Source organism: Bos mutus, chromosome 13 (assembly GCF_027580195.1).
Source record: "Bos mutus isolate GX-2022 chromosome 13, NWIPB_WYAK_1.1, whole genome shotgun sequence".
Taxonomy (NCBI): Eukaryota; Metazoa; Chordata; class Mammalia; order Artiodactyla; family Bovidae; genus Bos; species Bos mutus.
Window position 1 is genome coordinate 6251302 of NC_091629.1, and position 23966 is coordinate 6275267.

At 38.2% G+C, this 23966-nt stretch overlaps 1 protein-coding gene across 3 annotated transcripts in view; it reads right to left on the reverse strand.

Moving 5' to 3' along the window:
* Positions 1 to 5640: 5640 nt before the first annotated feature.
* ACBD5 (acyl-CoA binding domain containing 5) overlaps positions 5641 to 23966 on the reverse strand; it is a 31075-nt gene continuing 12749 nt past the window's right edge. For all 3 annotated transcript variants that reach the window (XM_070380930.1, XM_005906484.3, XM_070380929.1), the window contains 8 exons: positions 22776 to 22910; positions 21668 to 21871; positions 20523 to 20629; positions 19308 to 19575; positions 17329 to 17528; positions 15964 to 16008; positions 14986 to 15095; positions 5641 to 7151 (listed from right to left, as the gene is read on the reverse strand). In XM_070380930.1, coding sequence (XP_070237031.1) covers positions 7139 to 7151; positions 14986 to 15095; positions 15964 to 16008; positions 17329 to 17528; positions 19308 to 19575; positions 20523 to 20629; positions 21668 to 21871; positions 22776 to 22910 — 1082 coding nt within the window. In that variant the 3' untranslated portion in view covers positions 5641 to 7138. The remainder of the gene's footprint in view (positions 7152 to 14985; positions 15096 to 15963; positions 16009 to 17328; positions 17529 to 19307; positions 19576 to 20522; positions 20630 to 21667; positions 21872 to 22775; positions 22911 to 23966) is intronic.

Genomic DNA, 23966 nt, shown 5'->3' on the forward strand with positions numbered 1-23966 from the left:
ACATTAGTGAAAGATCAGGGGAGATGTGCAGTGAACCTTATTCAGAAGAAGTGCCCGTAAGTGCAAGAGTTAAGAGAAGTGTGCTATTAGAGCCCTAGCAGGTGCAGCAATGGCCACCTGGAATTCTGCATCCTGCAATGGTGTCTGTTGGGACCAAGTTATTTATTATCTAAACTTAAACCTTTGGGGATTCCCAGTGGCTCAGTGGTAAAGAATCTGCCTGCAACGCAAGAGCTACAGGAGACACAGGTTCTATCCCTGGGTCAGGAAGATCCCCTGGAGGAGGGCATGGCAACCCACTCCAGTATTCTTGCCTGGAGAATCCCATGGACAGAGGATCCTGGTAGGCTACAGTCCATGGGGTCGCAAAGAGTCAGACATGACTGAAGTAACTTAGCATGCATGCAAACCTTTAAGACACCTGTCAAGATGTTCTGGGTTTAGATACTCATTAAGAAAAAACTTGAGACAGAACAAGAATGAAAAAAAAAATGGAAGTGTTTTGGCAACTGTGTGGATGTGTGTGTCTTTAAAGAACACAGATTGCTCTGCCAGTAGAAATCTGTGCATCCATTACTGTGTATAATTTTTATTAATTAAAAATAATTTTCTCCCCACTTACACTAATTGTTAAACAAATACAGAAAATGCATTTACTTTGGTGTACCTCTGTCAGAATCAAATAACACGAAGTACATGAATACCAAGTACAGACTCAAATAACACGTTAAGTACATTAAATGGTATTTAATAAATGATCACTATGGCGCTAAGTACCGTACTACTCAGAATATTTGTCTTAATTTGGGGTTTGGGAAATAGTCGCTGTATAAAACTCTGCTATTATTCTCCAAAACATCTTGAAGACCATTTTCAGGTCTGGTCACTCTTATTTGTCAGGAAGAACCATCTTATTTTTAACCAGTTCCAAACAGACTCAGAGTCCAAAAGACTGTGCAAATATTTACCGTTTCCACCTGGCCTCCTTTCAGTTAATACCATGCCAGCCGTGTGTGGGTCATTCTAACTGTGCAAAGTGGAAGGGTCAGGGCAATGTTTAAAGGAGGGAGACTGAACAGAAGGCTATTGGACCAGCCCATCTGGATTCAAGACAATTTTAGAGGTAGAATCAACAGGACTTACTGATGGATGGGATGAGAAGGGTGAAAACAGGAGTTCTGAGCCTGTTTATTACACAGCAGCATTGTAGCCGATACCTTTCTTGTACATACCAAGTTATGTGGAAAAAACATACTGCGAGCATCCAAAGAGAAAAAAGACTGGTAAGAGATAATAGAAGATACATCTATTGGTCTCTGCCTCTTATTCCCAGCACAGAGTTCCTAAAACCTTTTAATCTCCAAAGTGATAAGAACACCAGGAGCATTTTGTTGTTGTTGTTCTCATATTTGATCTTTGGCTGATTCCTCACCCAGGTCTCCTAGATCCCTTGGGATTTCCTGGGTGATAGCAGTGCCTTTTGTTCTAATGAGGTGACTCTGGGTGGGCTTCTGGATGGGGGGAGCAGAGGGTGGGGGGAGGGGGGTCACCAGAAAGACCCAGCCATGATTAGAAGCTTGGAATTTTCTGGGACTTCCCTGGAGGTCCAGTGGTTAAGACTTGGAGCTTCCACCGCAGGGGGCAAGGTTTTGATCCTTGGTTGGGGAACTAAGATCCTGCATGCAGAGCAGCTCTCTGAACCCTGTACTTGGGGGATTCTGATGGAGGCTTAGTCACATAGGCAATATCAAACATTAACTCTGTTTCCTTTCTCTAGAGAATGTAATTTTCTGCCCCACCCTGCATTCTCATTGATGAACACAAGGAGGCACTGGGAGAATGGTGCCCCTAGAGAGGCATGGAAGCTCCACACCACTTCCTGCAGCCCTTCCATCTACAGGTTCATCTGTATCTTTTACCACATCCTTTGGAAACAAAGTGATAAACGGTAAATTATTTACACATGAGCTGTGCAAAGGGAGGGGGAAAAAATAAAATCTTCCATTTTCAGTAGGTGGAAGTAAACAGATAATTCCCAAAACAGAAGTATCAAAAAGTAGCAGTTCACACATCTAGAACCTTGGAGCTAAGTTCCAAACAGCCAGAAGTGCTGAAAGTAGTTGCCTCCAGAGCAGAAATCTATGACACTTTTTAAGGGAGGGAATAGTAACCAGAGGATAATGAAACGACTAGCTATTGTTAAAAAGGAAAAAAAAAATTGGTACATTTGCACCAACATTACCAGTGCCTATCTCTGCAAAAGGGATTTGGATTTTTATGTAATATAGTGAAATAATAACCCAATTATTGGTGTAATATATTGATACATAAGATCTTATGGAAAAATTCAAATGAACTTTTTGGCCAACCCAATATTACTATCATCATGGTAGCTATCAGTTTAAAAGCATTTACTATATCCTGAACTATATCTTATCTATGTACTTTATGCATACATTAACCCTATGAGATATTTTCATCAACATTGTATAGCTAAGGAAGCGGAAACACAAGGTAAGGGACTTTCCATGACTGCACAGAATTTGAACCCAGACAGTCTGGCTTCAGGGCCTGCGCTCAGTCCTGACAACTGCAAGTCATCTACGCTAGTCAGGACTCTGGTCCAAGTATCAGAAACCTAACTTAAACTGTCTTAAGTAAGAAGGCAAATTTATTAACCCATGTAAACAAAACTGTGTAAACCCTATGTGTAAACATAGGGATAGGGTTTTCAGAGTTAACTGGATTAATGGAGTTGAACTCACAGTTTTCTGACTCTTGTTTAAGTTCCTAGGTCTAGATGTTAGCTTATTTAAGCCTTATTTAAATAAGGCTTATTTAGAAGTTGGTTATTTAAGGCTCCTCCAAGTGGCAAGATAGACATCCTCAGGATCTCTCAGTTATAACCTTAGAGGCTGTAATTTAAAGAGAAAGAGAATGCAACAATGAGACAACCACTACACGCCTATCAGAATGGCTAAAATCCAAAACACCAACTCCCAGTGCTAGCAGAGATGTGGAGCAACAGGAACTCCCACTCACTACCGGTGGAAAGGCAAAATAGTACAGCCACTTTGGAAGACAGTGAAGTGAAAGTCACTCGGTCATCTTGCAACCCCATGGACTGTAGCCCGCCAGGCTCCTCTGTTCATGGAATTTTCCAGGCAAGAATACTGGAGTGGGTTGCCGTTTCCTACTCCATTTGGAAGACAGTTTGACGGTTTCTTACAAAATTAAGGGTGACTTTACCATGCAGTCCAGCAATGCTCTATTAGTATTCACCCAAGTGAGTTGAAAACTTATGAGCACACAAAAACCTACTCAGAGATGTTGACAGCAGCTTTATTCATGATTATTAAAATTTGGAAGCAACCAAGATGTCCTTTAGTACATGAATAAAGAAACTGGTACATCCAGACAATGGAATATTAATCAATGCTAAAAAGAGATGAATTACCTAAATCAGAAGGCAGTAAACTACAGCCCATGGGACAAATAGGGCCCCTTACTTGTTTCGTAAATAAAATTTTATTGAAACACAGCCATAAAAACAAAAATGAGCTATGAAGCTATGATATTACATGGAGGAAATGTAGATTGCAAAGTGAAAGAAGCCAGTCTGAAAGGGCTACATACTGTTATGACTCAAACTATGTAAGATTCTGGAAAAGCCTCTCTCTCCAAGCTCTGTGAAATAGATCCGGAGAATAACTCTTATTGCTTCACTGATGGTCATACAGCCCTCCCTGGGATTGTCACTGTGGTCAAGAGGAGAAGGAGATAGACAGGGGCCAGATCTGAGGGACATGCCCATTACTGTGGCTTGGGGTGGAGCAGAATTGCAGGGAGGAAGAGGAGAGTGATGTTTTATCAGCGGGGGGAATTTGTGCTGGGCAGGAAAAATGACAGTGGCTACACCTCACCTGTATTATGGATAAGTTTAAAAGTTGTTTGTTTCTTTGGAAAAAGGAAAGAACACTTACCATTTTTCAGCTTGAAAAACATGGTTCCATTGAAAAGGAGGATTAATGGAGAGAAAGACAAGATCAGGGTGAAAACAAGGAGAGAAAACAAGGACTAAGAAGTAGAAAAGAAAATGAAGAGAATTTAGGACAGTATTAAAGGCCAAAAGACATGGCCTTTCCTGTGTATGGGCAAAACTTATAAAATTAGTATCTCTATAAACTAGAACAATTTTATTCTCAGACAAAGATATGAGACCCAGTTCTAGCCAAGAAGATGGTGAAGGGATGTCCTGTGAGACTTCCAGGAAAGTTACAAGTTTCTTTATTAGATAAGGATCTTTGCCTGCTGGTACTGTAGACATTGGACCGAGATGTACAGCAGTCATTTGGCAAACACAAAGAGAAGACCCACGCCCTAATGATGACAGGACAGAACAACAGACGGAACCTGTGTCCCTGAGGGCACTGCAGGAGCACATCACTAGCCCTGGACTTCCTAACTCCTTGTAGATGAGGAAAACAACTCAAGCTGCTGCAGTTAGGTTCCTATTACAGGCAACAGAACACTGATATCTTAAGGATTACAAACAGCTGTCATCACTTTTATCACTACCTGGAGAAGTTATGGAGAAGGCAATGGCACCCCACTCCAGTCCTCTTGCCTGAAAGTCCCATGGACAGAGGAGCCTGGTAGGCTGCAGTCCATGGGGTCGCTAAGAGTCGGACACAACTCAGCGCCTTCACTTTCATGCACTGGAGGAGGAAATGGCAACCCACTCCAGTGTTCTTGCCTGGAGAATCCCAGGGACGGGGGAGCCTGGTGGGCTGCCGTCTATGGGGTTGCACAGAGTCGGACACAACTGAAGTGACTTAGCAGCAGCAGCAGAGAAGTTACAAGTTATACATTTGTATTAAAAACACCATTTTCTACCTAAGACCAATGGTATGCATTTAAGATGGCTGATGAAGGCTGCACTGAGAGGCTGTGGGAAGCGACTGAGTTGGAATAAAAATTGAAACTTAAGATTTTCACATGATCAACAACATTTTCAACTAAATGAGTTAACCACCACCCCGTTTCTTTCTTTTTAATGATGTGTAATAGCATGGCTTTATTTTGAAAGAGGAACAATTACTTTCTCTGAATCCCTACTATTTATTCTTATTTAAGCCTTAGTATATAATCAACGCACTTCTGACAGTAACAAGAAATAAAAACCATAACAATTCTCATTAACCTTTTATTTTTAACTTAATTTTACAGTAAAGAAACAGAAAAGTATTATCATTAAAAAAATACCATAGCTGTCAATCTTAAATGAGATTCTTGTTAAACAAAGCAGTAACACTATGTCATGTAATTACATCTTTACTTGTATATACAAGAACAGTGTGCAAAGTGCTTTTCAAACTATAAAATAAGACTTTGGAATAGGATACAATTGGTTATCCCTAGGAGCTAGTTACCTCCAACTGCTTGTCACGAATCACAACTGCTTACATTCTTACTCTGCATCTTATTTCCTTATATACTAAGAGGAAAGCCACCATTTTCTGATACCAGATAGAGGGCTAATTTTTTAGAATAATTCCAGATCCACAGGTTTAAATTTTATTGTTACATATAATTCAGTTACTGGCTTCATTTTTTTCCCCTAAATAAATAGAGGACAGCTTTTTAAAAGCAAATAATCAGTAGATCCATTTAGACAGACACATTTTAATCAAGATGGGATTAAAAATTTTAAAAAAAACACCAAGTTACATGTAAGAAAAAAATCAAGGGAAAAAACAGTCTTCAGAAAAGCAAATCATATTCTTTTTCTTCAGGTAAACAAAGAACCACCCTCTATACTAGGACAGATTACTTTCTCTCTTATCAAAAACACTCTGAACACATGATGCTAAAGCCAACATCACACATACCAAGAATATTTAAAAATCATTTGATAGTAAGCCTTTGAATCAGAGAAATCTTGGAAGTATAAGTAAGGTACATCTACATGAGCAGGGAGTTTCAAAAGGTATACAGGAAGGACAATTCCCAAGAAAGCCTTCAAGAATCTAAGTTACAGTCTTCTTCTTAATCTATAGGTGGGGGGTTGGGGAGAGACACTTAAATTTACACTAGTTGGGTGTGTCTTATTCAAATAGAAGCTTATGGCCTGCTAGCTTGCAAATCCCTCCAACACCCCTTGACAAATAGGTACGTCTCCAATATTATACCCCGAAGAAAAACTGAGGCACTAAGAGGTTAAGAGTCCGGTCTGTGTGGTTTATACCAGTTGCAGAAAAGTGATTTTTCATGTGTTTCCTTTTGACCTTTGTAAAAACAGTATAAATAAGTTTTCATTTTATATTTCAAAGCACCCTATGAAGCAGAAACAAGATATTCTCAGTTAAAGGAAAATGATTACAAAGGAATCCATGTATATAACTGAATACAAATCTTATTAATGATCTGCAGACTCAGAACACACTGACAAACCTACTTTAAGCCCACTCTTCATCATTTCCATTAGCCGGTAAGGTCTATTCTGTGAATCATTTGTAAAAATGAAGCCTAGTACACAGGGCTCTGCTTTGTCATGATGCCTGAACACTGAAGTCAGAGCTGTGCATGCCCAAGTGGGATCTTGAGCAGCCCACAGAGTGGATGTGGAGAAGATTCTTCCAGTCTTTTTCTAGTAAACTGCATGGCGGTTCAGTGACTTAAAAAGACGGTTGATTTATTAGTTGAAATTCACTCCTGGTTTGCATACTTTCTCCTATTTAATTTAGAAAGTTAAAAATACCCAGTTATAAATCTGTTCTCATCATCACAACTATACCTGGGAAAAGCAGCTTATCATTCTCTATGGGAGATAATCAGGTAAACATGTTACCAAACAGTAATTAATAATTTAATGTCCTTCGAAGTCAAGGCTAGGGGAAATCTATGCTACTTATCACCTAGTTGAGATTGATTATTCAAGTATCAGCAATATTAGTCCTTAAAATGTTTATCATTTGTGTAGTGCAAAATATATATATATATATATGTACACAAACCAAACTACTGGACAACAAAAATGTAATCATCACAAACTAGGATTTTCGTGTAAGCTCCACAATTGGTATCATCCCGAGGTTATCCAGGGCCAGTAGATTTCTTCAACAAAATGTCATTTTCTTTAGTTCAATTTTCTTTGAAAAGAGGAAAATAAACAAGGTCTTATGAATATAAACGCAACCTGAATATGAGACACATCCATACCAAACAATTTGCTGAATGGTAGGTAACATAATAATAATACTCAAATTCAAAATAAGACCATGAAATTACAAATGATTCTTATGCAGTTACTTCATGTCACTTAGAGCGCAACAAGAAAGATCCACCTGCAAGTGATGACATTACCAAGTTACAGTTTCCAACAAACAATTTAAATGCACCTTCCCTGGGAGAGAGGTTCAAGAGGGAGGAGACATAGGTATACCTTTGGCTGATTCATGTTGATATTTGGCAGAAACCAACACAGTATTGGAAAGCAATTATACTTCAATTAAAAATAAATTTAATAAATAAATGTACACTCCTCTTATGGCTTCTAGAATCTCATCTAGTTGGCTATTCCACAGTTCAGACTTTTGCAAATTATTTCATAATTTTATCAAAATGGAAAAGTTCTGAAACAAAAAACTTACTAAAACAACAAAAGTTTGCTAGATGCACAACCTGAACTGTTCATTTAATCAACACATATTATGTATCTGATACTTCCTAGGCACTGTGCCAGTGACTGAGGATCACCCATCCATAAGGCAGGCTCTCAGCCCTCAAAAAGCTGTTTAATTGATGGGATGGGGTGGAAAGGACACGTGAACCAACAACTCAGATACGTATAATGTGACAGTTTTACTAATAGCAGGGTCAGTTACCAGGGAAGGATAAACTTGTGAGCACAAGACAACAATCACATGTGATCTGAATTCTGGGAAAGGACCCACAGCTGTAAAACTTGTAAACAGTCCTCAGCATTGCAGAGGCCAAAATGCCTGAAACTGTCATTACACATTGATTCCTCTCCTCTGTAGAAGGGCTTCCCTCATTCACATGGCAAAGAATCTGCCTACAATTCAGGAGACCCAGGTTCAATCCTAGGGTCGGGAAGATCCTCTGGAGAAGGAAATAACTACCCACTTCAGCAGTCTAGGCTGGAGATTCCAACGGACAGAGAAGCCTGGCAGGCTATAGTCCATGGGGTTGCAAGAGCCAGACATGACTTGGTGACTACACCACCACCTTTGTAGAAATAATCTTAGGCAATGCCTTGGCAAGGATGACCTTGTACATAACTAGACATTCTTTATCCTCTGAAGAAATCTTATGTACATCTGGGTGTGACATTTTAAATAATCAGATGGATTTTCACATAACAGGAGAAGATTACTCATGGCATGAAGGAAAAAAAACCCTGGAGGAACAGAATCATGGGTGGTTGTAAAGACTGCCTGAGTGAGGTGTTAGCAGAAATGCTGACAGGGAGGTGCCTGAACTCACGTGATGCAGATTGCCATACAAGGTCTTCTAAAGATTTACCAAAAAGCACATGACTTGATGTATGAAACCCCCAATCTTCAACTGTAATAGGGTAATAGACATAAGTCACTATTACTATCTTCAGAATTTGGGGATTTTTTTCAGGCACTTATAAACTTTCTCTCCTTTTATAAAAAATTAACTTGCATAATGGAGGGTATAGGGGGTAAGAGAAGTTACAGAAAATAACAGAAAAGAAAGCAGGAATAGCATCCTGCCTTCCCCCAGCCCACTGAACTCTGCTCTGTCAGGAATGCTGAGATGTTTCTGTGCCCCAGAAACCTAGGCGTGACTTTTGTAAAACACTTATTTATTTTTAATTAATTAAAAATATGCTTGCTTCAAAGTACAGGCTATCACAATTAAGCTAATATCACAATAAAGTGAGACAAGCAAATTTTCAGGTTTCCCAGTGCATAGTTTACACTCTACTGTAGTCTACTAAGTCTGCAATAGCATTATGTTTAAAAATACCTGTACATTCCTTCAATTAAAAATTGTGAAGTCAGTAAGTCATGTCTGACTGTGCAATCATACGGTCTGCAGCACACCAGGCCTCCCTGTCCTTCACTATCTCCTGGAGTTTCCTCAAACTCATGTCCATGGAGTCAGTGATGCTATCCAACCATCTCATCCTCTGTCATCCCCTTCTCCTCCTGCCCTCAGTCTTTACCGGCATCAGGGTCTATTCCAATGAGTCAGTTCTTCACATCAGGTGGCCAAAGTATTGGAGCTTCAGCATCAGTCCTTCCAGTGAATATTCAGGGTTGATTTCCTCTAGGATTGACTGATTTGATCTCTTTGCTGTCCAGGAACTCTCAAAGAGTCTTCTCCAGCACCACAATTCAAAAGCATCAATTCTTTGGCACTCAGCCTTTTTTATGGTCCAACTCTTAAATCCATACATGACTACTGGAGAAACCATAGCTCTGACTATTGGACCTTTGTTGGCAAAGTCATCTTTGCTTTTTAATATGCTGTCTAGGTTTGCCATAGACAAACCTTTTCTACCAAAAATGCTTTATTGCTAAAAAATGCTAACCATCATCTGAACCTTCAACAAGTCATAGGAATAACATCAAACATCACTAATCACAGATCACCATAACTGATTAAAAAAATAATGAAAAAGCCTGAGATATTTCAAGAATTACCAAATAAGACCAAGAGACATGAAGTGAACAGATACTGGGAAAATGGTGCTGATAGCCTTACAACAGGGGTGTCACAAAACTTCAGAGTTTACAAACTAGAATATGTGCAAAGTGCAAAAAAAAAAGGAGACAAGGTCTGCTTGTAACATTTTAAGACTAGTCTTGTGGACTTAAAATGTCTGTTTTCAGTGATTTCCCTGGCGATCCCGTGGTTAGGGCTCAGTACTTTCCCTGACGTGGCCTGGGTTTGATCCGTGGTCAGGGAACTAAGATCCCACAAGCCATGTGGTTTGGTCAAAAAAGAAAGGTCTGCTATCAGTACTTAAGACTTAAGTCATGGACAACTCTAATAGCAGAATGACCAGGTTAGGTATCTGAGGGAATATGGTACCACAGGAAGTACCATCTTAGGAGGCTGGCTGTTCGGGGCCTAATTTTGAACAGGGCTACAGATGTTACTCTTCATAGCATGCAGAAAGAATGTTTTTCAGATACCCTGCAGATTGATATAGGATCTCATTTACTTTTATCATTTTCTAATGTAAGCTATTATATATAGAATGGATAAACACCAAGGTGCTACTGTATAGCACAGAGAACTATTTTCAATATTCTATAACAAAACATAATGGAAAATAATATAAAATGTATATGTATATGTATAATTGAATTACTTTGCTATATAGCAGAATTAACACTAAATCAACTATAAAAAATGTACATTCTTCTATACTGGGGGGAAAAAAATCAAGCAGTGGACCTTAAGTATTACTTTCCATGTAAAAAAAATTTTTTTTAAAAGCTTAACACAAATAGATAAGCAGTTACTTTACATGTGTATAGGATTATCTCAGTGTATGCTTGCATCCAGATGCATATATGTATATACGTTAAATAAAATCAAAGCCTATCCATGTCACATGGTACTTCAGCTGCTCTACCAAGAGTGGGCATTTAACCATGTATTCAGCACATATTTACTGAAAGCCAGATACGTGCCAGACACTGTGCCAGAGCATGGCATACAGAATGGGCCCTCTCCTGGCCACACTTTTCCCATCCTAAGACGATTTTTAGATCTTTGTCTTCATCGCTAACACGGACCTGTCTCCTCCAAACCAAGCACACTGTTCTCTAATCTTCTTTCCTATGACACTAAAAACCTGATAAACACTGCCAGATTCAGTTCAGTTCAGTTCAGTTGCTTAGTCATGTCCGACTCTTTGCAACCCCATGGACTACAGCATGCCAGGCTTCCTTGTCCATCAACAACTCCCGGAGTTTACTCAAACTCATGTCCATTGAGTCGGTGATGCCATCTAGCCATCTCATCCTCTGTCGTCCCCTTCTCCTCCTGCCTTCAATCTTTCCCAGCATCAGGGTCTTTTCAAATGAGTCAGTTCTTCACATCAGGTAGCCAAAGTATTGGGAGTTTCAGCTTCAGCATCAGTCCTTCCAATAAGTATTCGGGACTGATTTCCTTTAGGATGGACTGCTTGGATCTCCTTGCAGTCCAAGGGACTCTCAGCACCACAGTTGAAAAGTATCAATTCTTCAGCACTCAGCTTTCTTTATAGTCCAACTCTCAAATCCATACATGACTACTGGAAAAACCATAGTTTTGACTAGATGGACCTTTGTTGGCAAAGTAATGTCTCTGCTTTTGAATATGCTAGGTTGGTCTAACTTTTCTTCTAAGGATCAAGTGTCTTAATTTCATGGCTGTAGTCACCATCTGCAGTGATTTTGGAGCCCCAAAAAATAAAGTCTGCCACTGTTTCCCAATCTATTTGCCATGAAGTGATGGGACAGGATGCCATAATCTTCATTTTCTGAATGTTGAGTTTGAAGCCAACTTTTTCACTCTCTTTCACTTTCATCAAGAGGCTCTTTAGTTCTTCTTTGCTTTCTGCCATAAAGGTGGTATCATCTGCATATCTGAGGTTACTGATATTTCTCCTGGCAGTATTGATTCCTGCTTGTGCTTCATCCAGCCCAGCATTTTTCATGATGTACTCTGCATGTAAGTTAAACAAACAGGGTGACGATATACAGCCTTGACATACTCTTTTCCCGATTTGGAACCAGTCTGTTTTCCATGTCCAGTTCTAATTGTTGCTTCTTGACCTGTATACAGATTTCTCAGGAGGCAGGTCAGGTGGTCTGGTATCCCCATCTCTTTAAGAATTATCCAGTTTGTTGTGATCCATGCAATCAAAGGCTTTGGCATAGTCAATAAAGCAGAAGTAGATGTTTTTCTGGATCTCTCTTGTTTTTTCAGTGATCCAATGGATGTTGGCAATTTGATCTCTGGTTCTTCTGTCTTTTCTAAATCTTACTTGAACATCTGGAAGTTCACGGTTCATGTACTGTTGAAGCTTGGCTTGGAGAATTTTGAGCATTATTTTATTAGTGTGTGAGATGAATGCAATTGTGCAGTAGTTTGAACACTCTTTGGCATTGCCTTTTTTTAGGATTGGAATGAAAACTGCCAGATTAAAACATGCCTAAATCCCCTCAGACAGCATATTAAAAAGCAGAGACATTATTCTGTCAACAAAGGTCTGTCTAGTCAAGGCTATGGTTTTTCCAGTGGTCATGTATGGATGTGAGAGTTGGAAATGAAACTGAAAATGAAGATTATGGCATCGGGTCCCATCAGAAAGCTGAGCACTGAAGAATTGATACTTTTGAACTGTGGTGTTGGAGAAGACTCTTGACAGTCCCTTGGACTGCAAGGAGATCCAACCAGTCCATCCTAAAGGAGATCAGTCCTGGGTGTTCATTGGTAGGACTGATGTTGAAGCTGAAACTCCAATAATTTGGCCACCTGATGTGAAGAGCAGACTCACTGGAAAAGACCCCGATGCTGGGAAAGATTGAAGGCAGGAGAAGGGGACGACAGAGGATGAGATGGTTGGATGGCATCACCGACTCAACAGACATGGGTTTAGATGGACTCCGGGAGTTGGTGATAGACAGGGAGGCCTGGCGTGCTGCGGTTCATGGGGTCGCAGAGTCGGACACGACTGAGCGACTGAACTGAACTGAACTGAAAGCCCCTCAAAGCCAAACCTTTATTTCTGATTCAAACATGGCTCCACCTCCAACCCCGGTTGGTTTGTTACATGTGTAACCAAACAATACATAAAAACACCATCTCATCAAAATGCAATTACACAGCACTAAATAATTTACAACTTGGAAGGACTAAACACCCAGGATACATTGAAAACTGGATACAGATTCAATAATAATAAAACAGAAAATTAAAAACAGAGCAAAGTTTTCCCATTCAGAGACATCTGTCAACAGATAGAAGGCATACTTAGGAGGACTGTTATATACTTTCACTAGTGAGGAACATTAAAAAATAATCATCATTTTAGAAAAACTGTAATTTTCAAAGACTAAGCAAAGTACAGTTTGTTTTTTCAGTTTTTAATAAAGTGACAAGCTGCTTCAACCTTAAGTGTGAAATAATACTGAAGTAATAAGCTTTATGTTTTTTTGTCCTGTGCCCAGTTTCTCTATTCTCCAGTCCCCAACTTTCAACAAAGGAAAACATGAAAAAGAATTCTTGAATGCACTACAAAATATATACACACTTTCCATTAGCACCACTGTTCCCAGCTGCTTAAATTCAGCATAACCACCTACTGAAAAACAGTTTGACTCTTTTTTCCTCCTGTTTTCAGGGATGTTAGGATTTAAAACACTACATAGAAACCAACCATCACAGTAGAAACATCAATTGTGTGGGAAAAGAAAGGATTTAAACTACGGTCTATATCTTAACAGCTGAAATAACACATATACAGATGGCTTAGAAAGGGGTAAATGACACTGAGAAAGCAGCTTAGGCTTCTGAAATCCCACCTAAGTTTCTGTAAGTCAGCAACTATATTCCAAGAACACTAATGTATCAGAAAACTTACTGAGTTCATTTATAAAGATAAATCAAACTGTCATAACATAAGCAGAGAACAAAGAAGACTAAACTGAGGTCACGTGCGTTTTCAGTTTCTCTACTATGAAGTACTCTCACTAGAGCACTTAAGAGTAGTAAGCCAGTTACCCCTGTTATGTAAGAGAAGGGTAAATATTTGGTTTTTGCTTTTGTTATCATGTGCAGTAATTAGAAACGTCAGTTCTTTGATAGAGATACAACAGACATACAATTATTTAAATTTGTAGGTTTTTTTAAAAATGTGTTTCTACTGCACATGCATAAGAGAACACTTAAAATCTTACCACCAAACACCCCCTGTCTTTTCCCCATTGGTTCTGACCTAATGAGAAATGGTGACAAAACAACAAAAACATAATCAATGAGGCCAAGAACGACCAACATTTGTCCCTCTGCCCATCCAGGGAAAATAATTCAGTTTATGTAGTGTCTCAAAAAATTGCTCTGAAGATTTTCTTGAACCCAATAGTTTTGGCCTCACATTACTCCTCATCTAGACAACCTCAGAGTACTTGCCAATGATTCTATTATTTTCCGTCTTATCTGAATTACTTCCTGGCATCCAATCTGGAATTCTGGTTCTCAAATTAGAATAAGCCCTACTTCTGGAGACAGTCCACCACCAGGGTGAACATTTTCTAAAGTGCCAGTGTCTATATTTCTAAGGTACAGAAAATGAATGCAGGCATTTTTCATCTGTTGTCCTTTAATATTAGCAAAGGGCCCAAAATAAACATCAGATGTTAAGAACATTATTTCTCCATAAAACTTATGCCTGTAATCAATCATTTTCTTGTTGCATGAATCAAAAGTGTGCAAATTCTTTAGATGCTCTCAAGTGAAAAAATTTTAATCTAACAAGTGTCTAGCAACCTACCAGATATCATTACCAAGGTAGTCGCAGTCTCAGATCAGTACAGGATGTTCAGTATGACAATCCATCTGTAAGATGGACCTATTTCCCTGACTACTGCTGAAAGCTCTGCCTGCTGTAGAAGAGTTTGCATACCACTTAGAATACATACTGTGTAGAATTATATACCAGTGTGTAAACTGGTAATATAAACAGGCTTCCCTGGTGGCTAAGACAGTGAAGAATCCACCTGCAATGCAGGAGACCCAGGCTCGATCCCTGGGGCACAGAGATCCCCTGGAGGAGGAAATGGCAACCCACTCCAGTATTCTTGCCTGGAGAGTTCAATAGACAGAGGAGTCTGGTGGGCTACAGTCAATGGGGACGCAAAGAGTTGAACATGACTGAGTGATTAATACTTTCACTTTTTTCACTTTACAATTATAAAACTATCATATTACCTTCTCCTTCTTTGGTAATATAAATGCACCAACCACTGAGCAATAAAAGGCCATATGATAGCGAAGGTTAATGCACCAGGAGACATCTCGAAGGGCCACCAAGATGGTCTCTGAGAAAATAAAATAAGCTGGTCACCAATCTGTTACATGTATAAACTTAAAAACACATCTAGTTCATAATTTTTAAAATATACAATAAAAGATTTCATTCCTCCTAGAGGGAGGGAGAAGGCAATGGCACCCCACTCCAGTACTCTTGCCTGTAAAATCCCACGGGCAGAGGAGCCTGGTAGGCTGCAGTCCATGGGGTCGCTAAGAGTCAAACACGACTGACTGACTTCACTTTCACTTTCCACTTTCATGAATTGGAGAAGGAAATGGCAACCCACTCCAGTGTTCTTGCCTGGAGAATCCCAGGGACAGGGGAGCCTGGTGGGCTGCCGTCTATGGGGTCGCACAGAGTCGGACACGACTGAAGCGACTTAGCAGCAGAGGGAGGGAGATAATTTTAGAGCATAATTCATGTAGACTCTCAGAAGTCCTTCAGACTGACAAGACAAACATAGATATATAATTTTTTAAATCTTCTACTTTGTATAGTAGTGTAGCCAATGATTCAGCCATACATATACATGCATCCATTCTCCCCCAAACTCCCCTCCCATCCAGACTGCTACATAACATTGAGCAGAGTTCCCTGTGCTATACAGTAGGTCCTTGTTGGTTACCCATTTTAAATATAGCAGTGTGTACATGTCCATCTCAAACTCTCCCTTCCCCCCACCCTTCCCCCACAGCGACCAGAAGTTTGTTCTCCAAGTCTATGATTCTCTTTCTGTTTTAAAACAAATATATTTTAAACCTCAAAGTTCAAAATGGTAAATATTATTTTGAAAACTTTAAGAATATCATATAATCTATATTTATTGTAACCTGTTTGAAACCCTGGTGCTTAGCTTTAAGAAAAGAATTTCTTACCGGTGAAGTGGGCTGATTACTGGTCTGTAATGCTGATGATTTTGCCTATAAATACAAACAAACAGTGATTTAGCTTTGACAGAAAGAAAAAATACAGTACTTTTTTCCTATTTCCTGTCTTTTAAAAGAAGCCTGAAATATTAGTTTATTGTCAATTTTTCTGCTAATTATGATTATCCTGAAACTCACAGTAACCAAATTAAAAGTCCCTAAAGTTGCCAGCCAAATAGTTATCTTTGGCATTTTATGTTTTATAGTAGTTCAAATATAAAATTATCAAAATAAAACCTTAAATTAATGAGCCATTACTTCTTTTACATTCTTTTTAAATTACCTACTCAACATTTCTTAATTCCTTAAATTCCACATAAACTACCAACTTACAAACATTCGAGGAGAACTGCAGCCCTGATCATTAAGAATGCAAAAATGTAAAGATCAAGTGAACAATATCCAAGTATTTGTTTTGGAAATTCATGATCAGCTATAGCAAACCACAGTGGAGGTCAAATTATAATTTTTCCTTTCTCTCTGCTTAGAAGTTTTCATCTTAAAAATAATTTACATTAAAGTATGGGGAAGTTAGTATATTGACCCTAGAGCATTTTAAAAAGAGGTCAAAATAGAGGACCATGCTTACTATAAAACGATGACACTTCAATGATGGACTCTAGGACATTAGCTACAGTCTCTGTTAGTGCCTAAAACTGTACTATTCAACAATTCTTATTCTCCTGTTCTTCTTCTTCCTACTTCCAACATGGTACTCCTAATTTTATAGACTGAAAATTTCCTATTACTTTAAGTGGTATTTGGCTTTTGGCACAGTCTTTTCTGAAATAATATTTTCAAAAGTAGATCCTTTTAAAAATCATTAATCTCCACTGATGTGTGTAAATCAGATTTCTTTTTTAATCTAACAGCAAATAATTACTGTGCCCCCTACTTGGAATGAGGCTGCATGCTTAAGCAGCAGTAAATAAAATAGTTCCTACAATCATGGTGTTTAATAGCCTAACAGGAACGAGATATTAAACACACAGTACCAAAAAAATCACACATTCAACATTGAAAAACCATTTTGTAAAACTGTTACTGTGTACCATTTTATGCTTCCAGAATCTCTTTCTTAGCAAAACCATTCAAATCAGTGTGTTTGAATATTTTTCTCAGTGTGTTTGAATACACCTCTTGATAAAACATCATCTGAGCCCTGTTCCCTAAAAATAGATTCTTACTTAGCTGCTAAAATAAGGTTTGGGTATCATTTGTGTGGTCCATTTAAATCAGATTAACGCAGATTGCAGCTGCACACTGTTTGACAGGATCAACAGCAGATAAGACAAGACAAATGCAGAAGCCCACCTGTGATGCCGCCAGCATCTCCAGTTTGTGGAGTCTCTGGAGGACGTTCTGCATGTCCTCCTGCAGGCGCATGAGCACAAGCGCGATCTGCTCGTTCAGGCTGCCCCTTGAGCCTCTGTCCGAACCCCAGCGTTCCCCATCACCTCCACTTCCCACTTGCCGACCCTTGCTTCCTTCACTCAAATGCTGCATCCTGTGCCCTATTTTAAGAGACCAAAATAAATTACTTTTTGGCTCAGTGGTAAAGAATCCACCTGCCAATGCAAGACACACAGATTTGATCCCTGGGTTGAGAGGATCCCCTGGAGCAGGAAATAGCAACCCACTCCTGTATTCTTGCCTGGGAAATTCCATGGACAGAGGGGCCTGGTGGGCTATAGTCCATGGGGTTGCAAAAGAGGGACATGACTTAGCACCTAAACAACAACAACAATCATATTTATAAAAGTAGAAATGGTGGGGTTTGGGTTTTGTTTTGTTTTTTTCATTTTTCCTGTTTCTTTGAGATCTAAATTTCCAAAGTAGAGTGGAAGCAATAATAAAGTACACAAAATAAACTACTAAAATCAAAGAAGTTGACATAGGTGGAAACTTCCATTTATACTTACTGTTTTTTTGCTAAGGTTTTATAATGTACCTAATAAATTAGTACACAACTCAATGTATATAATATATAAATAATATACATATTTGGCTACATTCTTAAGAATTATTTACTAATATAGTAACAAGATTGAAAAATATGAAAACTGTTTCTTTTAGAGTACTGAGAGCTACATCAAATAGCCATGTTTTCTTATTTGGTCATTGTAAGCCTCCCAAAGGTTTTTAACTGATTTTTCTTATAAATGCCATCATAGTTAGACATATGGAAATCTCACTACTATTAACACATGGTTATCTATCCATCCATTTTTTCCCAACACATATATTTACAGAATTGGCATTACCCCTTATACGTAATTTTGTGTACTACTTGTTAAAAGATATTATGAATATTTGTGTGTTCATAACAAATTTTATTTTAAATAATAAAATTTTATTCCAGTCCCAATAACACTGAAATGGCTACGTGAATTCATTTGTAAGACAAAGAAGTAATTTACTCAATTGTTCTCCACTTTTGGATAGTTAGGATGACTCCAAATTTTTACGATTACAAATAACATTGCAATGAATATTTTTGTATATAAATAAATTCTTGTCCAAATTTCTGTTGATTTCTTTAGGTCAGACAAATTCAAAGAAGAATTTCTGGATGAAAGGATAACAACTCTGTTGTGGTTTTTAATAAATGTTGCCAAGTTATTTTTCAGAAAGACTGAAACTTTTGTTTGTTTGGTTTTTTTTTCGGCTGAGCTGCGTTGGGAATCCTAGTTTCCCAATCAGGAATCAAACCCATGCCGCCTTACATGGGGAATGCAGAGTCCTAACCACTGAATTGCCAGGGAAGTCCAAAACAGTTTTATATTGCAGTGTGTAAAAGGTACTACTGTGTTACCTTACCCTTGCAGAAATGGGATATCACAAGTTTTATATGTTTGCTTGTATAATGTGTAAGTTTTCAACATTATAAGGGAATTCCCTGGCAGTCCAAGGGATGAGACTCCATGCTTCCACTGCAGGGGGCAGGGGTTCAGTTCCTGATTGGGAAATAAGATCCTGTATGCTGCATGGCATGGCCAAAAGACAAAAATAAAAAAAGAAGTGACAGGACACACATTTGGCTACCTTAAAGAAGTATATAAAAGATGTGGAAATAGATATGTTTTCCCCCATATCTTCAAAGAATACAGTGTTATGCCCTGTACAGTCAAAGGAGAGAACCAGACATAAAGGAAAATGGTCAGATGTTCTGAGGATAACTCTCAACACTCCCTTTGCCAAGGGACAGTCCTGGTGCCTCTCCTATCGAGAACCTCTCCATTTCATTAATTCCTTTATAAAGGCAGTGAGAACAAAAAACAAGTACCACCTACCTCTCCCTCTCCTAATGTTAGAGAACTCCTCACTTTCTCCAGCCCGTTTCTCGCGGTGCGGGGCTCCACTGTTACTCCCGCCGTCCTCTCCCCCACGCTTTACTTCACCTTTGCCTTCAACCGCTGCGCCCTGCATGTCCTCAGGGCTGCCGTTCCCAGGAAGTCCTTGAACAGCTTCAGGAAAACCAGAACTTTCCAACGGTTGACTGGGATTACCACCCAAGTAATAGGAAAATGGTCCATTGTTTGATATAAAGCCGTCTAAAGACTACAAATGGAAAACAGTTATACATCACCAAGTTCTTATGACAACTGAAGAATTACTGGCTTTATAAAGTGGGTTTTTTTTTAATATTATCATAGAAAATATTATTTTTCTAAAAAATGTCAACTCATTTTCTGCCTCCCATCTGCAGGGAAGAAATGGGATGGAGATGATTCATCTATGAGCAAAGAACTGAGATACTTGGCAATGAACTGTTCTCATGAGTCATTCATCCAAGAAACATTTAAATACCTAGAGTTAATGTGTTCAAAAAGCACTGTGACAACATTGTAAATCAATTATACCTCAATAAAGTTAAAAATAATGAATTAATGAAGTTAAAAATTAAATAAATTGAAAATAATTTTAGAAGGAACTGTGTTAGAATATGGGTGAGGAAGACTGGGGGGTGGGATATATAAACAACAAGCATAAATACAACTGTCAAAACCACCTTAGCTGTTACCAGGAAAAGTTGTCAAAAAGGAAAAATAAAATTCAGGTACTTTAATGGTTTTTCCAAAGTTCGCTTTCAATACCAAATCTTAATTAACTGACATTTTAAAAAGTATTTCCACTCAAAATTTTAGTCTAATACGTCAACATGAAGAACAGATTTATTTAAGTTATTCAATCTTCTTGACTGTTAATGTCTCAGACATAGCATAAGGACTAGCATAAGGAATTCACCTTCTGACTCCCATCTCACCTCTCTCAGAATATTTATAAATGTAAATACATTATAAATTATAATATTTAAATATTTTGAATAGTCAGAAATTTTATATATTTTTAAACTCACAAAAAAACAAAATATAAATGTTTAAACATTTTACAGGTATGTTTTCAAAGTGGTGAAAAGCATACACATCTGTTATTAGCAGAAGTTATGCATGGAATTTGAATATATCACTTTGAAAACTTACCAATTAAAAAAATGTTATTTTTACCTCTTCTTGCCCAAATTGCTCCATGGAATCACAGTAAACTTCACTGTCTGAATCACTTGTCAAATGCTGAATTCCTGAAATATCTTCAACATGATCACTGTTTACATCTAAATATAAACAAATGTCCAGGTAGAATAGTTATTCTAATTGAATAAAAATGCATTTCATTTTCAAAACTTATTGGCTCTATATTATTTTCATATTGGGATAGAAATATGAAAGTTGATTTATTTTAACTTACCAAAAATTTAAATTCAATCTAATTTTATGTAAAAAGATTACAAAGTATTTTATCATGGAATTTTACAAAGACACTGTCCAGATCAAGCTCATAAAAACCTAATAACACGTAAGAAAAAAACTGACTACCTGCTAGGGCCCTAAATCTGGGATGCAACCATGCATATTTGGTTGTTATATTAAGAAATGGTATTTCTTGGTTTCTTGAGTGAACTGCAGCAATGTCAATAATTCACTGTATATATGCCGCTGCTGCTGCTGCTGCTAAGTCGCTTCAGTTGTGTCCAACTCTGTGCGACCCCATGGACTGCAGCCCACCAGGCTCCCCCGTCCCTGGGATTCTCAAGGCAAGAATACCGGAGTGGGTTGCCATTTCCTTCTCCAATGCATGAAAGTGAAAAGTGAAAGTGAAGTCGCTCAGTCGTGTCCGACTTAGCGATCCCATGGCCAGCAGCCTACCAGGCTCCTCCGTCCATGGGGTTTTCCAGGCAAGAGTACTGGAGTGGGTTGCCATTGCCTTCTCCGACTGTATACATACTATATGCTCATCCCTAGAGCCCTAACTTATGAAAAGACTGTAACTTACCTTGCCGACTTGAGAACAAAAGTGTCATAAAATTAGAGTATGAGTTAAAAGAAACATCAGTAATAAAAGCAAAAATTTCCAAGATTTTAGTTTAAAATGCCATATAAAAACACAATAAAAAATGTCTCAAGAAAAATGTAAGCCCCAGCCCTAATTCAGTCTTTCAAAGAGATAACCCTTATAACAGTAATAAACCCTAAGATGTTATTCATAAGAGGTTTTTTAAAATTCTCAGCTACTCCTAAATATCTTAAAATTACTAAGAGTATTTTATTCATAAGCAAGAAGCCAGAGAAACAAATTTTGATGGGGACAGTACCTTGGTGAACGAAGACAACAGTTTTTCCAGTTTGCTCCAAGTTTTCATCTACAGATTTTACTTCCTCAGTGCATCGGCCATTCAGGGAAGGACTGGTATGAATGCTATTCTGTACGTCCTGCACAAAGCTGTCTTTATCATAGCCATTAGTGACAATGATTTCCAAATTCTTATGGTCTGCAGATTTCTTCATCATTTTCTTATCTGTCATGTAAAAAGGGAGAGATTCATAAAAGTTAACTGTAGGAAAACTTCTATACACTATGTTCTAATATTGGGTAGTCATTCCCCTAGCCTAAGATAATCCTTTGGAAGGGCTTCCTACTTGGATCAGGGAGATAGGGTGCTCTTTGAAAATGGGTTAATTATATGCTGAGAGCTCACCCAAACTGTTGGTTTCAAAACTGCTTCAGTTGCATGTGAATCTTCTCAAATCCCTTTCAAGAGTTACTCTCAAGGTTCTTTCACTCTCTCAGGCACAGGCAAATTGCTTTGAAACACGGTCAAACTAAGAGGTCTACATAGCCAATAAAAAGAGCCTTCAAAGAAGGTATTATTTGTCAGACTTTATTGGAAAGTGAAGGCAAAACTAAGCTGTATGGTTTGTTTTAGTGTCTTTCTGCCCCCTTTCTAAAACAATATCCTGAAGAATCACTGGTACTCTTCCTCACAAGGCCCCCCCAGTGCAATACCCCAGGATTCCAACATTCCCTGTTCATCAGAATCTCTGCCTGTATCCTATTCTCTGGAACCCATGCTATTCTTGACAAGATATTGAGGGTTTAACTTGTCTTCTCTCCTTGGTAACAATATGCATATTTATAAATGGAATACATTTCTAATGCAGCATTTCAGGCACTACATTTACAAGAGTGACCTATCCTTAGCCTTCAATTAACATCAGCCCACCTATGCTTAAGGCTGGCTGTCCCTGAACTTGTTGTGAACTTTCTGTGAAGCCTCTTGGTCCACAACAAACCTGGTTAGAGGTCAAGAGTCCAGACCCTCCACGTGCCCTGATCACAGACAATGCCAAGTTAGTCCACACCTCTCCACAGCCTTTCATCTTAGTTAATGCAAAGTGATCAGGCCATCGCCCAAAGATTACCGCTATCACGTGGTTCTGGTCTTTTCGGGTCTTCTTGGGCTGCTTCTTCCTCAGATTCAGCTCCACTATCACTGCTTTCAGCTTTACCATTAACAGTTTTGGCATTTGGAGTAGAAGCTAGAACATTACCAAGATCTAAAATACAAAATGACCGTTTCAACTTTATGCTGTAACACATAAACATGTTGTAATTTACAAATAATACCTTGTGTAATTCACAAATAATAAAATAATCTTGAAGTAAAAAGTTAGAATGTTAATATATAATTAACAGTATTTTCAACTATATATGTGTACATTACATATACACTGTACATATATATATGTACAATATATATACATTATATTAATTCCTCCAGTTCACAACAAAATGATAACACTATCTTAAATTCTTTCTAAACAAGGCAGAGGATAAATTATTTTAACACTGATCAAAATGTAAAGGTAAGAGATGAATGATCTTTATAAACAGTAAACAAAAAGACAGTTATTACATACATTAGAACGCTGAAAACAAACACCTTTGGCCCTAAAAGCACTCATGAATATTATGGTTGGACTGCATTAAAAAGTTTTTTTATCCTTTTATTACCTTTAGGGCTTCAGGTGCACAAATTACATTACTATGTGTTTACACAGTAAATGGAAAGTTAATCTTTTTTTTTTTAAGCATGAGTTTAAAAAAAGAAAAAGGATTAGTTAATGTGATCAATCACCTAAAAGGGACAAATTGTCCTATTACCCAAAGTCATACCTTTAGAGTAAATACATCAAAGGTTCTCAAACATTATCATGGATAGGAATCACCTGAGATCTAGTTAAAATGCAGGTTCTGAATTGGTAAATCTGGGGTAATCTAAGATTCTAGATTTCCATAAAGCTCCTATGTGATGCCAATGCTGATGGTTACTGGACGACATTCTGAGACACTGGGGATTATATTTCCATAACTCTGAGATATTGAAGACATCCTAAGTGGCTCTTGGCCAAAAACAGTGGTCTTCCTCCACAAACATCTGGGCTTTATTTTCAATTATACAGGTCCCTTCTGGATGCTTCCATGCATCTCAAATAACCTATCAAATCTCCACTCATCTTTAACGGTCAGGCTTATAGCCTTATTTAAATCTCTCTAATCAGTAGCAGTAACAAGTAAAACTTCAACTCTATAGTCAACACTGAGCTCTATTC